The 15,124-nt window shown below is 33.5% G+C and overlaps 2 protein-coding genes across 6 annotated transcripts; both read right to left on the bottom strand.

The window, feature by feature from the left end:
* Nucleotides 1-312: 312 nt before the first annotated feature.
* Nucleotides 313-5,198, bottom strand: LOC18053167 (histone-lysine N-methyltransferase ATXR2). Of its 4 annotated transcripts, none has more exons than XM_024191793.1 (15): nt 5,011-5,198; nt 4,852-4,927; nt 4,637-4,722; nt 4,174-4,541; nt 3,894-4,006; nt 3,745-3,776; nt 3,487-3,632; nt 3,100-3,217; nt 2,489-2,537; nt 2,331-2,385; nt 2,039-2,108; nt 1,896-1,965; nt 1,312-1,388; nt 1,000-1,056; nt 313-852 (listed from the first exon to the last, which is right to left on the bottom strand). In XM_024191793.1, exons 1-15 carry the CDS (start codon nt 5,092-5,094, stop codon nt 742-744), a joined length of 1,512 nt encoding a protein of 503 aa, XP_024047561.1. In that variant the 5' UTR covers nt 5,095-5,198; the 3' UTR covers nt 313-741. The 4 variants fall into 4 exon arrangements, 3 of the variants coding, with proteins under 3 accessions (XP_024047561.1, XP_006447498.1, XP_024047562.1); XM_006447435.2 differs by having other exon boundaries at nt 3,100-3,187; XM_024191794.1 differs by lacking the exon at nt 313-852 and having other exon boundaries at nt 998-1,056; nt 1,312-1,365.
* A 1,148-nt stretch (nt 5,199-6,346) lies between these two features.
* On the bottom strand, nt 6,347-9,549 carry LOC18053166 (peroxisome biogenesis protein 22). Of its 2 annotated transcripts, XM_006447431.2 has the most exons (9): nt 9,160-9,549; nt 7,989-8,222; nt 7,839-7,886; nt 7,713-7,769; nt 7,529-7,630; nt 7,214-7,279; nt 6,899-7,000; nt 6,671-6,786; nt 6,347-6,579 (listed from the first exon to the last, which is right to left on the bottom strand). In XM_006447431.2, exons 1-8 carry the CDS (start codon nt 9,280-9,282, stop codon nt 6,682-6,684), a joined length of 837 nt encoding a protein of 278 aa, XP_006447494.1. In that variant the 5' UTR covers nt 9,283-9,549; the 3' UTR covers nt 6,347-6,579; nt 6,671-6,681. The 2 variants fall into 2 exon arrangements, with proteins under 2 accessions (XP_006447494.1, XP_006447496.1); XM_006447433.2 differs by having other exon boundaries at nt 6,347-6,786.
* Between the last annotated feature and the right edge of the window lie 5,575 nt (nt 9,550-15,124).

Raw genomic sequence — 15,124 nt, 5'->3', positions numbered from 1 at the left:
GCATACTTTATCTCATTTACAAAGTGGTACCCGCTGATTATCTAGGAGAATTGCCAACCGCTCTGCATTTCCTTTGTTTATCAAACACCTCACCTCGTTTTCTAACTTCTTTGCCTTGTTCTTGTACTTGCCATCCTACAAAATTATAATAAGCTCAGATGAATGTGTATTCCAGTACAAGTTACGTAGTTTCATTATACACGGAATGAGCGATGAGTTGATAACAAATACGAAGATTATCATGTCACTAGCTACATGAATGATTAATCTGCAATGATTGCAGGAAATTGCAACTCCAGATGGTAGGTTGATTATTCGCTGACCGTCTATTATCAGCATTGTGAGGCTTTTGATTGCTTATTGAACATTTAACTTCTTGTAACTGAAGCAAGGAAGAGAGATGATCTTACATTGGCATAGCGTATCGATGCTTGTATGGTCTTTAATTAGTTTCTAGCTTAAATAAAGTTGTAGATGCTTGCCAGATTAACTTAAGAGTGACTCAAAAATAATTGTCTTTTTTAAAAACAAAATATACATCAAATATTCTATTAATAACAACCAAATCTTAATAAGAAAATAGTGAAGCTGAACTGGGGCACGTTGATTAGCATTTGGTGGCAGATGAACGGCTGAAGGCATGATATGCTAAAGGAGCAGCTTCCTGTATCCCGATAGCCGTGTTCCAAGCCTGATGCTCTTAATCTGCTCTGTATTCTTTTCTAGAAGCACTTTTATGGGTCATGGCTCTTCTTCTAAGCACTTGGGGCAACTACATCTGAAACCATAATCTGCAAGTAATGTCTGCCTCTCTCCATAAGGAAGGTCCTCATCTATATATGAAATGGTAACCTGGAATGCCAAATTTAAATACTCTTTGCTCAAGACAAATGGAAATAAAATAACTCCACACCACACCCCAGAAGTTGCAATCTTAAGTTGGGGATTTTTAATCCATGAGAGGTTCCGAAGTAATATACAAAAACAGAGTTGGCTTACCTCTTCTCCCTTACAAATGGGTCTCTGTGCAATAATAACTGCTTGGCCATCTCTGTCCTGCAAATGAGAACAAAAAAGTAGATGAGATATAGTCTAGAATCATGAAAGAAACTAAAATAAAACGTTCCTATATGCCAATGTTACACATAAAGCCAGAATAATTGTAAACTTTGGAAACTTAACAATTAGTTGGGTGAGAAGGACTATGTAGTGAATCCTTCACATATAAATAATTAATTAAATTGCCTGCATCTCAGTGTCTGCACTGAGACCAATAACAAACACCTTGTATCTGGAGGAAGATTAAATTACCTCTTCTCTTTTGAATGCTTTTGCATTAGGACAGCAGGAATGGTTCATACAACTCTGCAAAGGGAAGAATGCAGTCCCTGATGCATTAAAACATTTCAAAATAGGGGGGAAAAAAGGCTCATTAAGAAAAAAATTTTGTAATAAAAAATATAAAAATTTTCACAATAAAGTTTGTATATGACCAGCCATATAAAAAAGGATAGAAAGAAAGAATTCAGTTTGCCACACCAAGTATCATCAAAAGTCAACTAGAACACTATAGTCCAAGTGTGGGACAGAAGAAACAAAGCACAAGTCTTATTTTTGGTATCTTGGTTATCTCATTTCATTAAGATATGGAAAAAAATGCAAAGCATTAGTAATTGCCATTTGAGGAAAATTTTAAGAAAAAATAATATATCAAGGAGTGCAAGAGTTAATATATCTTATGTAACAAAATCTGTTTTACATAAACAGCATATACAAGAAAAAGCATTTTCTATTACGGACACATTTCGCACAAGTTGTTCAGCATTTATAAAAAGGAAATAAACTGAAAAATTGTTCTCCAATTATGATGATCTGTCAGGCAGCTTAATTTATACCTTGACAACAAATTGAATAGTCATCACCAAGAGCATCAAGGATTGGTCGAGTAATTTTCTCAGCCTCTTTCTGCAACAAACCATAAAAGGAAGGGTCGCATACAAAAATGAAAGGACTCTAAAATCACAAGATTCATTCTAACCTTTTCACCATGCAGAAGATCATCAATATACAGAAAGTAATCCTCTACTGGAGATGCTACAACCAAATCACTGTAAATTTAGGACTTTGAATTATTATTTGGAAGCCAAAATTAAATACATTGTCTACAATTGCAAATTGTTATTTGGAAGACAAATTAAATAAACGTTTGAAAATGAGAGCCTATATAGTCCATGCCAATATGCTGTTGTAACAACATTCTTCCTGCAAGAGTAGTAAACTACCTAAATACGTAAATATGTCCCCTGAGAAGCCTTCGTAAAGTGACTTACAGATTATTTAGCTCAAACATGCCAATAATATGTCCGTAGATTTCAAGGGAGAATACTTTGTAGAGTCAAGAAATTCAACTTATTAATTCTGAGAATGGTAATGCAACAGTACTTCAAAGAAGTGTGCCAATTCAATAAGAACTTTTGGAAAAGGATACATGGCTCACACTCGCTGTCAAAGATGGCTGCCTTTAGGAGCTGCAGCGACTGAAACAATTCACAAGGATAAAATTTAGACACATGATAACAAGCAACTTTGATATTATCTAATATTTATAACAGCCAAATACTAATGCAAGAAACTGAAGATGAGAAGTTAATAATTATAAGAAAATGCATCAAACAAGAAGTCGAGGGGATTAATTAATGTACTTGGTAACATGATAAACATTACAAGATTTTTATAAGCAACCAGACCAAGGCTACCTCCTTTCAATTCAATTATAGAATTTAAAGTGAGATATGTCAAAGTTAAGGATACAAAGATCTACCTTCAATTATGGTGAAATAAATAGCAAGAAAGCAAGTTCCCTCACTCTAAGAAAAAAAAGCAATAAATGATGAGAATAATTGTTCCAAAGGGTCAAATAATTTCTAGTTCTTCAATCTAATAAAATCTCCTAGTTTTCTCACTATGATATGCTTTAGCAATAAGCAACCACTATGTACAATGTTCCTTAGTATTTGAACACATAACTAAAAGGACATATCAGAAGAAATGTATAGTCAGGTTTTTCATGCATGCACCATCTTTATAAAATTGTCTTACAGTGAATGCAAGCTCTCTTATTTTCATCCTGAAAGAGGCTTCATCAGAAGAATCCACATCATCTGGCAAAGCAATGCAGTCCCACCACCTAAGCAAATGATAAGTGCTAGTGAATCTCCTGATACAAAGCAATTTATAAAAATTCTTCTCATCCCTCCCCAAAAAGAAAAAAAAAAAAATCATACCTTATAACCACGCAACAGTATAGAAATCATATAAAACACTAATACTGTTTTGATGTTGCAGCAACTAGAGATTGACATAACATTAACACTCCATTTAGAACCTTCTACACAGATTCATAAACGTAGAATGTTGTAAATCTAACCTAAGACAAGTAAAATAATGTCTCTAGACAAGATATAAAGAAGAAGCATTAGCAACTACCTTCTCTTGTATCCAATGGATATTGGCTTCCAAGCTTCCAAAAGCAAGGAAAGATTAGAACTTTTCGAATTTGCATTGGTTTTTCCTTGTTCTTCAAGATGAGCGGCTTTTAGCTTCCTATATCTTAAAATGATGGAACAAATCACCTGAAAATGAACTAACGTTAAAAGTATGTTCTATTGCAGGTAGTTGAAGTATTGTATTGTGTGCAATGGTAAATAACATATATGGACAATAAATATATACAACAGAACATACCTTGGCAGCAAGAAGGAAAATATCATTTGTTCCTGAGGTTTAAAAGAGGAACAAGGAACCAGTAGCGAAGCAGAAATCAGTGACTGTGAACATTTTACCTGGTTTAAGTACATGCTAAGAGGCAATTACCAACAAATCTAGAGCTTTACCATTAGCGTGTTCTATAAATTTCAATAACGCTGCCCTAGATAGTGCTTTTGACCTCTCCCCGGTGCACAATAAAGAATGAAACAATTCCCAATCAGCCTCTGCACAAGATTTGCTGCAGCATGTTGACAAGATTATTACAAGGGATTAAATGGAAAATCTTTAGAAGTCTCAGTAGTACTCACTTAAAAGTCAATTGTACTCATGGTTTGTATTGTTGAGGTAAAAGTCAATTGTACTCATGGTTCGTATTGTTGAGGTGACAACAATTAACATGCTTACCTACAGTAATAAGCTTCTCCGCAACCCCCAGGACATGGAATGGTGGAAGGCAAGGGAAACTTGTCAGAAAAGGGTAATTCCAGTTCACCATTCATCAATGATTCAATGAACCCTTTAGGCAGAGAGATATTATCTTTGGAACTGCCAGGAGCACAATTTCCATAATCTTCATGATTTTTCATGTAAGAACCGTCCTCCATGTCGGATGAATCAGTATTGTAACAATCTTCCGATGCATGTGAAGAGGACCCCATATGACATTTATCATTTGCAGAGTCACCTAGGCTTTGCAAATACAGTCTCCGCCCAATTTGAAGTTCTATAGAACCAATAAATCGAAAACAAAAGCTGCACACAAGACAATCCATCTGCAACATGGAAATAAAATAAAAAATATATTTATGCCATAAATGTTCAACTCTCAAGGCAAGCAAACACAATGAATAAATAAAAATAAAAAGACCTTGTTTGAAGAATGCTGATTTCCGGCAAGCATTTGGTCCTTCAAAACAAGTTCCTCTTCTTGAAAGTCCATGCCAGCATAGACACCTAAAGTTAACAAATTGCGATCAAGACAAATTAAATTTGAAAAAAAACGAAAAGAAAAAAAGAACAGAAAAAAGAGCGCATTAAAAAGCGAAGATAGGCTATAGAAAAAAAAAAATTCAATTTAGATACCCTTTCCACGCTCACTAATTTGTTTAACTTTAATGCCATGGCAATTTCTAGTGGAAATAAGCTGGTCGAAGTACTCCTGGCGATTGAAAATCAAAAGGATTCGTCAATAAGAAAATTAAAAAGGTGCCAATAAGTTTGCAGATAAAGAAGCACAGTTGCCTGGACTTGAAGAGGTGAAGGAGGTCGCAGAAGACAAGAGACTTCACTTGCGCACTTTTCGTCGATCGGGCAAACAATTTCCATCCTGTAATGGAACCAACCAACTGAAGCCTAAAAGTAAAAAGCCTCTTCTCTTACTTCTCACTCGTGCACTGAAGCCTAAAAGTGAAAAAAGCCTACCCTCTCACTTCTCGCTCGTGCTGTGTAAATGTTGTTTTTGTATGTGCTGCCCCCAGCCCGCCGCAAATGCTCTTTCTTTAGTGAACGACTAAACCTTAATTTCACACCCAATTAACAATTGATTAAATATTTTAAGATTGCTCAGATTAGTAATAAAATAATAAAGATACCAATAATATTAACCATTTTTCAAAAACCATCTTTCTCATCCATAAATTACTCTTGTAGAATGCATTTGGCTTTTCTAAAATATTCTTGAATTTCTTCTCTCTTTTGTTCTTGGAAGTTTATAGGGAAAATATCCACCGTCCACCTATTTCTTACACCTTTTTTAAAAATACACAATTCCTTCATTTTTTGGCTGGAATCCACCCAAAGTTACATTTTTTTTCACTTTTCCACTTCCGTTTGGAATCCGTTAAGAAAACTAATGGAAACTTTAAAAAATGACCATTTTACCCCCAAAACGAAAATTACAATTTCACCTTAAAAATTACAAAAAATAATTAGATTAAATCTAATTATTTTCCCCATCGGTCAATAAATAAATTAATTCCATAACCATCAAATGCATGTTTTTTTTAAATATATCTGTAATTAGAATGCTAAATTATAACAGTAGTATTAAAAATAGCCCAATCTCACAAATCATCAATTGAATTTAAGATAAGTAGAGTTTTATTATTAATTGAGTTATAATCTCTAGTAGTTAAGATTTTTTTGTACTTTATTAAAGTACCAATAATGATATTCATCATTAAATCATATTATTTTTGGTATTTTTTAAGATGAAATTGTAATTTTCGTTTTGGGGGTAAAATGGTCATTTTATTAAGTTTCCGTTAGTTTTCTTAACGGATTCCAAACGGAAGTGGAAAAGTGAAAAAAAAATGTAACTTTAGATGGATTCCAGCTAAAAAATGAAGGAATTGTGTATTTTAAAAAAAGGTGTAAAAAATAAGTGGACGGTGGATATTTTCCCAAGTTTATATTTCATATGTTACAGCAATTTAGCTGAAATTGATTTTTCGAGTCTGTTTATTTTCCCAATCATTATTTGAGAACATTAAATTAGAGTGCATAATGAGATCACGCCTCTATTCGAAATTCAATCCTTGCTTGAAATCGCATCAGAAAAATGAGGGAATAAGGAAGAAGAAGATCGGAAATGCCAATAGTGGATTATACTAGAATGTAGAAGAAAGATTGTTGGTTGTAATAGTGAAACAAAATTATTGTTCATGATTGCATAATCATTAAACCGACTGCCGACACCAATTACAGACTTTCAAAATATTCCAGCAGACAGACAGACGACGCTGTTTCACAAATTTTAATCAAACAAATGAAGCTTCTCCCTTCCTCCGAGAACAAGCAAATTGTAGACGACTGCCAAAAAAGACTTTTTTCATGTATCGAGCTGCAACACACAAGAACCAGACGGGGATAAAAATAAGATTAAAAAACTCTTTTCTTTTACTTGTTCTTGAGTCAAACACATCCAAAGAATTGTTCCAAGGATGGAGAACTGAACACGTTGGCTGCACTTCGTTCAGGTCTGTTGGGAGAAATGTGAAGCTGATATTTGATAAACCTCTGTAACAAAAATAAGTGAGCTCAGATGACAGGCATCATAACAAGCAGAATATAATGAATTTAGAAATCAGAACCAAATTTATTAAAACACAGCTACTCATAAAAGATGTACAGCTAATTGAGAAACAATTTCGGGATTAGTGTCGATATGCCAATCTGGTTCCAATTGCCGCACAAAAGATGTCCGCCCGATTTCTGTACTACAAAATAGAACCTGTACACACAGTTCACACAAAGTAAAGACATTTAGACATATGCCATGGAAATTAATTGAAATTCTTTAGTCAAGGTTCTATCAACAGCAGTAATATCCATAGTAATTTCTATCAAAAACAACACAGAGTACTAGGCACAATTTACTTATTTAGTCTAACTAGAACTCCATCATTAAATTTTTCCAAAGCAACAACCCGATGTTAAGATTTACCTTGTCTTTTACCAAACCACCTGAAGTGAAAACTCCCGCAGTTTCCAGAGCCAGAAGAACCTTTTTCTGCAAACAAACAAGCCACAAGTGCTTACTCAGAAAACTAAGATGGAAATTATAAACGATAAGGATACACTGCAATAAGACAGCTTAAAAGGTAAGCTTCATTCTAAGTCAGTAGCAATCAACAAGGAAACAGAAAGTCCCAACATGCTAATATTGATAATGAAGTGTGTTACTTATGAAACCACACATTTAGCAACATTGACAGAACTGAAGAATGGACACGCGGTAAGAAAAAGGTTTTTAACGCACTTCGCTTTCATCGTCAAGAACTCTTTCCATGAGATAGAGATCACAAAACTTAGTGATCTCCAATAGCGCCTCCAGCACAGAGGACTTCACGGTTACTTGTTTCTGTGAAGAAGAAAATTAATTGAATTAATCATTTTGAATTCTAATTCAAACACAGAACTCCACAGGAAAATAAAATAATCACCTGGAGCTCCTCAGGACAACTTTCCTCCAGGACAACTCCAAGCAAACGGCATGTCACCTACAGAAGATGAGTCATTAAATCATAAAACCATTAGGTTTAGCAGATCAGAGAGGACAAGAATGTTACCTTTCTTCCTTCACTCAGTTTCTGCCTAACTACTTGTCCCAAAGTTGGCTGAAAATGAAATGAAAAAATGAGAAGAGGCAGCAAATTAATGATGGACAAGGTAAATATGCACAACATACTCAAATGTCGGAAAGTAAGACACATGCTTACCTTTACTGGTTGAAATAATGCATCAGCAATTTGTGTTCTTAAATCTTCTGATGATGAACTAGCTCCAAAAGGCGTCGAAGTCGCGTTAGCTTGAGTGCTGCCAACAGAATTACTAGTTGAAGGAGCTTGTCTTTTCGGCTGCCTTCTTTGAGGAGCACCTGGAGATCTGAACATCCTCCACGTAAAGACAATCGCAAGAGCAAGGCCTGCAATAGCTCCAACAGACCGTGAATCCTGATACCAAGATAAAAGTGTCAGAACCCAAAACATAATGAAAACATAGAACTTTTTCTTTTATTCTCAAAAAATAAAAACTAAAACTTGGGGAGATCAATCTGAGCTTCAGGCTATGCATCTGAAGCCAATCGTAGATTGACCCAGATTTCCTGTGCTCAGGTCAAGTGGAGTGGTCTTGGGCTGGGCGAGATACACCAGGCTGGTTTGTATTGCCAATAACCTTAATGCAAAAGCCAAAAACTGAAGGAACCCTTTATTAAGAATATATAACTATTCTTTTTACAGAAAGCTATACTGGACTAATACCGAATGAGGACAGATGACAATACTTGGTCATATCCAACATACATTATATATTAGTGGTTAGAGACACAGCAACCCCATCCCAACTTGGACTTAAGTCTAGTTCCAAATCATGCAAAATACAAACTTTCCATAGAGAAAAACGCTTTCCTCATCTAAGAATCAGTGAAGAATATAGTTATAATGGTCTAGAGGGTGAATTTTTTTTTTTTCTTTTTCTGACCTAAAATACCACATATATACATAAGGATATCAAAAGACAACAGCAGTTCCATTAAATTTCGCTTGCCATTCAACCGGCAATATAGTTCCATCCAATTCATGTATATGCTTAATACTCTCCAATGTAGCACCAATCCAGTATCAATCTTTCCAATATATATTTTACTTAATCGCATATGTTAATCCAATTTAAACAAAACAAGAAGCAAATTCTAATTTTGCTATCCCTATTTATTTGGGCAATATCTAATTACTAGTAGCAAAGCCACTGACGCACCAACTAAACAACGTTCACTAAAATCACTACACTAATTCATACTCCCATAAATTTCTATCAATCAAACAGTCTCAGATCCGCCATAAACACAAAAAAAATTTCACGGCAATGCCAAGCAAGAGACAAAAGTACCAAGTTGTGGAAAGAGATCGAGAAGAGATTGGACATCTTGACCGTGAGATAAGCCCCGAACCGCTTGATCAGCTGAATTAGGTCTTCCTTTGATGATAAAGATGGCGATGACGACTCCGCCATGGCTTGTATGGTATACCAAACGCGACGTCGTTTAACCCCCCACAAAAAAAGAAAAAAACAATAAAAAAGGGCTTTGCTTGAGGCTTGGGGATTTCAGATTCTTCCTTTCAACTGTTTCATTTGCTTTTAAAATATTCAGAGACCTAGAACAGCCATTTGTGAATTTTATTTGATTTTTAGATAGAAAAGAAAATATGCAGGTTGTTTTGCGTCAACTATCGAGAGAGTGCGTATAATTTTCAAGTGCTTATTTTTGTTGTAGTTTTATTTGCTGGAGTCGGTATGTTTTAGTAATTTTCGGTACGGATTTTAATTGGTTGCGTTAGGTGTCAGTCTGTTGTATGATTGCGTGGATCGATATGGTTTGTTAATCAGGATTGTGATCGACAGAGCGCTATGTATAGTACTACGGCTCATTCAAAACGCTGCGTCTTACTTTTGAATAATAGTCACCTGTATTACGTACAACACTTTTTTTTTTTTTGTTTTCAATATTCAATTCTATCGAAATCCCACTATGTGTTGCCAAGTTTTATGCTCATCCAAATGAGTATATTCATGGTTTGATTTTCGTGGGACAATTAGGATCATAACACAACCATCACCCAAATTACAAATACAACTAAGGTAACTAAATTTATGGATAGGCAAAATTCATAAACGCAATAAAATTTATAAACAATTTTATTATTAGTTCAATTTTTATTTATTGTTAGATGAGAGTGAAGTAGAGTTGGAATGAGCCCTCTGTAATTACTCAAAATCTCTAAATCAAATGGACGTCAACGTAAATCCATAAAGTAGTGCCTTAATTTGTTTTTGGCTCTCCATGAAAACATAACCTTCATATTTATCACAAAAAAACTGAGTTTCCAACAAGGAAACTGAAAGTGACCCAGAGAGGTAGAAAATTACTCTTGCTCAAGCTCAACCACTCAAAGATAGATTCATTCTCCGAGATCTCTGAGCAAGCAATTGTCCGGCGTGTACGTAATTGATTTTTGTTTTCTTTAATAATTTCCTGGCAATTTAATGAGATAGTCTTATGCACGAATCACCCAATGAAACCAATTGAAAGGCAATGTAGATTTGTAGAGGGTCTTTATATTAGAAAATAGCTTCACAATTGACAGTAAGAGAAAAATTTAATAATAAACTAAACAAAATAATCACACTAAAAACGATAACATTAATTAAATATATACTGAAATTGCCTTCATAATGCGTCACGATATTAAAATCAACAGTTAATGCAAACAAACGCAACATGTTTTATTTTCCTTATTTATGGAATCTTTCAATTCCATTAAAGTTATTGTAGCGAGATTCTCAATATTCATTCATATAAATAGAGGCTCATGACGTCTGAATTTCACACATCTCCTTTAATTCTTATTAAGTTGCATACAATTCATTTAATAAACAGAAAATGTCGAAGAGTCTTAGTTTCATCATCTTGGCTTTGCTTGTAGTGGCAAACACTAAAAGCACACTTATTACAGCCAGTTGTTTTAGCCAAGGATATCACCCAGATGCTTCATTTTCTAATAATCCCGCAGCATCACTTGAAATTGTTGATTGCTCAGGGCTTACAAGGGAAGAGTGTTTGATCGAGAAGTTAAAGAAAGCTCTTGCAGACTATATCTACTACTGTCCCCCGGGGGGATGCAAATGATTTTGATAATCAGTTATTTCGTTTATCTTTTATGAGTGCTTTTGCAACAATAATCAATTGCAGTGAAATTGAAACTGTGTTTTAATAAAATAAGAAATTAATTCATTATGAGTACGTAATGTTATGTCATGTGTTTTTGGTGTGTGAATTGGCTTTGTTTTGTTGTATACATATCATTGAATCAATCTACGAGAAGGCAATCTATTGAAATACTAATAATGATCAAGCGATCATTATTACTATCTTAGTACATTTGTGATATTTGAATTTTAAGTCAATTTTCTTTTAGGGTGAGGCTAATTGCATCCGAACCAAAAAAAAAAATTGAACTTTTATGTTTTATTGAAATCTTATATTACAAAACTGTCTGAATTTATTTGTAGGGTAAACTTCAATTTATGCCCCGTGAATCTTTAATTTACCCCTAAAAAATGTGAAAACATCAACGTACCCTTATTTACTGGTAAGAAAATGAATAGAAAATTTATAAATGTGCCCGCTATTTACGTTCATCTTCTGAACCAAAATTAATGTAAATTAAGATTTTCAAACTTTTGGAGGGTAAATTGAAGATTTTTATTGAGATGGGGATGAATTGAAGTTTACCCCCAATTAATAAAATTTTTTCTTTTTTTTTTTGACACTTATTTGTCCCATATACTAAACAAACAAAAATCTTTCTTTAATTAGATGAATATTGCGGTGATGCTGTAAAGGTCTATTTACAAATCACATTCAAAAAGGAAAAAAAAATTATATAAGGAAATCGACAATTTGTTGGCTAGTTACAATTATTGGGCAGCACAACACAAGTCACACTGTCACAGTAATTATAATTTTTAGTTTGTCACTTGAAAATAAAAATATTGGCTTTTTACTTTCTTCTATTTTAAATTGTTTTATTTCATTTTAATTTTTTTAAAATCACAAAATGGTTTAAATCAATTGTTTTTAAATGCAAATATATATTCTTTTACTTATTTGAGATGGCTAGTTTGGCTTTAATTTAATATACGTTTTTGTAACTGAAAGTTAGATATTTCTTTATTTTTGTTATTTGGCTGAATAATCTAAAATTCTTACTTAATTGATGACTTAAAAATGATAATGTATTAATTTGTTAATTTTTATGTAGCTAATTAGTAAGATAAGAAATTTTTTTTGATAAGAAAATAATGAAATTAAAGATAGCAATTAAGATTAATCATTTGATGATGCAAAATAAAGACTGCATGATCTTAGCTCCTACAAAGTTCAAGACCCGAATGTAGTTACCACTAAGAATAACATGTAGGATTAATTAGCACACAGAATTTTAATCAATGTCATTAGTTTTTATCTTTTCTTGGTTTGTCTTTGTTCTGTAAGGCTCTTGAAAATACAAGTTCCCAATCACACACTTTTATCGTATAGGAAGCATCATAAAAAGAAGAAACAAATTCTCAAACTAGGCGACCAAAATGACATGAGACAATGAATCTAGTCATTTGAACAAGTAAGGGATTAAGCACTCTTGTGTAGATTGAATAGAGAAGCAATAGCAAATAGATAATGAGTCCAATGAAGCCAGCAGTTAATGCTCCCATAATTTGATCTCAGCAGTGGGGGACTTGGAGGCAAACTAGTAGCTAGCGTACTGATGAATTTCCTTTTTGCCCACTTGAGCTATTGCCAAGGTAGCAAATATGCTCGATGTGAGCAACACTGTGAAAACCGAGCCACCCAGAGCATTGAACAAAATCAATAAGACTTATACAATCTCAATTTTGATTTATTGATAACGTTACTAGCTTTATGCTACGCAGAGTAGGTTCTAAATTACTTGGGGCCTTGGGCAAAAAATATTTTGACAACTTGAGTACTAATAATCAACAAGGCAGTAAGAAATTTCAAAAAGAAAAATAGTCAAGAAAATATTTTTGTTTTTACTTGTTTCAAAATTATTATTTGAAGAAAATATTTTATTTTACTTAAAAAATGAGCAAATAAACATAATAATTTTTCTTATAGAGAAAGGCGCAAGGAATTTTATATGTTAAATAATAAATTTTTTTAAACTCACAAAAATGTTATGGTTTTTCTTGAAATAACTAATAACGAAAAACATTATTAACTATAGCTCTTTAGCAATAATGCTATCAAATATTGAATTTGTGTAAAAATTCTTAATTATAGGATAATTATTAATTAAAAAGTGGCCTAAAAAATAAGCTTTCCTATTGTAAGTATAATCTAAGATATCTATTAATTTGACCATATCAAAAAAATACTAAAAAAAAAAATCTTCTTAACATATAGAGACGAGACAACCACAATTGGGCTATTATAACATATGGGGCCCTAGACAGCAACCTGGTTCACCTATGTTTAAAGCCACCCCTGTAAGATGGGCAATAGGCTCTTACCACATACAAAGGATTAACTAATTGCCAAATCATACTATCTGAAAAGAATAAACAGAACCATAAAGCCGTAGATGCTTACAACTTCATTTGCTATTAAAAAACGCAAGTTAAAAAACCTGATCATAATTTATAAAGCATGCATGACATTGAATTTAATTATATAACTCACTTAAATGGCGACATGGCACCATACTTAGCTTAAAATGATGACACTACAAAGAAGGTAGCTGCCTCATGGCTTGTAGCCACGACAATTGTAGCAGAGAAGGTGTTGTTGTTAGCCTATGTAGCTATAGATGTTGATTTTGATGATAACAAACCACATGTATTGATTAAGCAAAGATTTATGAATTGTGCTTTTATAATAAGAAAATGATGTTATGGAATTAAAGAGTTTTGGATTAAAATGAAAGTATTTTTAAATCTTTGATAGGGTTTTAAATTTCGGATTTGGACCTATTTGAAACTATTTAAATATTTTGGGTCATTCTATAATTTCACATAGTTTGGGTGAAATCATAATTTCAAAAATTTTTGGGATTGACAAAGCATTATTTAAAATTTTGAAATTGGACCTATTTGAAAGCTTTCATAACGTTTTGGGTCATACTACAGTTTTATAAAGTTTTGAGGTCAAACTATAAATTTAGAAAATATTTCACTGTAGCAGTTACTGTAGCAAGCGCCTAGTCGGATATGGTAAACGACAAACTAAATTTTGGGCAGTAAGCTTCTGGAGCATAAACGGCTATCCAGATTTCGCAAAGCAGCAATCCGGATTTCAAAAGCGGCTTACCGAATATGAAAAACGGCATGCCGGATATTCTAAAATTCAAATTCTTACCTTAACGGTAACATAAAAGTGGCTTACCGGATTCCTAAACGGCAAGCCAGTTATGATTAAAATGTGCATAACGGCTAGTTTTTTAGCTCAAACTATATAAACTCAAATCCAACTCATTTTCAAGCTCTCTAGCAAGCATAAACAAAAAGCACACGAGATATCTTGAGCTTTAAATTTGCAAATCACAAAACATTGAATCATCTCTTTTTCTTTATTTTTGAATATCTACTCTTTGAGTGAGTTTTGTTGTAATCTTCATTTCTTCATCTTAATTGTAAGAGTTTGAGTGTATGAGACACTTGAGTGAAGAGATTGGGAGATAATCTCTTTGTTGTAAAGGTTCATTGACACCTTGAAGTCAATTGTAAACGGTTGAAGCCTTGGAAAGGCTCGGATAGTGAAATCCTCAAGTTTGGATCGCTTGGAAGCGTGGACGTAGGCGGGGATTGCCGAACCACGTAAAAATTCGTGTTTGTTTCTCTTCTCCCTTACTCATTTGTTATTGTGCTTTTATTAAACTTATTGCTTTCAATTTTTATTAAGACATTAGATTGCTTGTTGTGTGGATTTACTAGGATAATTTTTAAATTTCCAATTCACCCCCCCTCTTGGGTTGCACACTTATATTTCAGTTGCCCTAAAGGCCATTAGCTTCAGTAGAAAAGTGTATAGCCTCGTGATGAGCATTTGATAGCACAATTACTTATGGTGACAAACTTGATGAGTTGGCAAATGAGGGTTATATAAACTATAGGAAAAAGTTTAAGGTTAATTAGCTAATGGAAAACACAGGAGTACATAGAGTTATGAAGGCAGATGAACACGTATGTTGCGATAATTTGTTAGTTGAAATGCTCAACTATCACCACCACCATTCACTACAAGTTTTCAATTCTTTTAGCTATGTATAGACTTTTG

The sequence above is a fragment of the Citrus clementina genome, unplaced genomic scaffold, assembly GCF_000493195.1.
Source record: "Citrus clementina cultivar Clemenules unplaced genomic scaffold, Citrus_clementina_v1.0 scaffold_2, whole genome shotgun sequence".
Lineage (NCBI taxonomy): Eukaryota > Viridiplantae > Streptophyta > Magnoliopsida > Sapindales > Rutaceae > Citrus > Citrus x clementina.
Note: the sequence above shows the minus strand (reverse complement) of the source record. Positions and strands in the feature narration are given on the sequence as shown.

Coding starts and splice junctions, on each gene's coding strand:
- LOC18053166 (XM_006447433.2), bottom strand. CDS start 9,282: ATGGCGGAGTCGTCATCGCCATCTTTATCATCAAAGGAAGACCTAATT. Junction 7,770..7,838: donor AACTGAGTGAAGGAAGAAAG/GTAACATTCTTG, acceptor CATCTTCTGTAG/GTGACATGCCGTTTGCTTGG. Junction 7,001..7,213: donor GTGGTTTGGTAAAAGACAAG/GTAAATCTTAAC, acceptor CTGTGTGTACAG/GTTCTATTTTGTAGTACAGA.
- LOC18053167 (XM_024191793.1), bottom strand. CDS start 5,094: ATGGAAATTGTTTGCCCGATCGACGAAAAGTGCGCAAGTGAAGTCTCT. Junction 2,109..2,330: donor ATGTTTGAGCTAAATAATCT/GTAAGTCACTTT, acceptor CTAAATTTACAG/TGATTTGGTTGTAGCATCTC. Junction 1,057..1,311: donor AAGCATTCAAAAGAGAAGAG/GTAATTTAATCT, acceptor TCTCATTTGCAG/GACAGAGATGGCCAAGCAGT.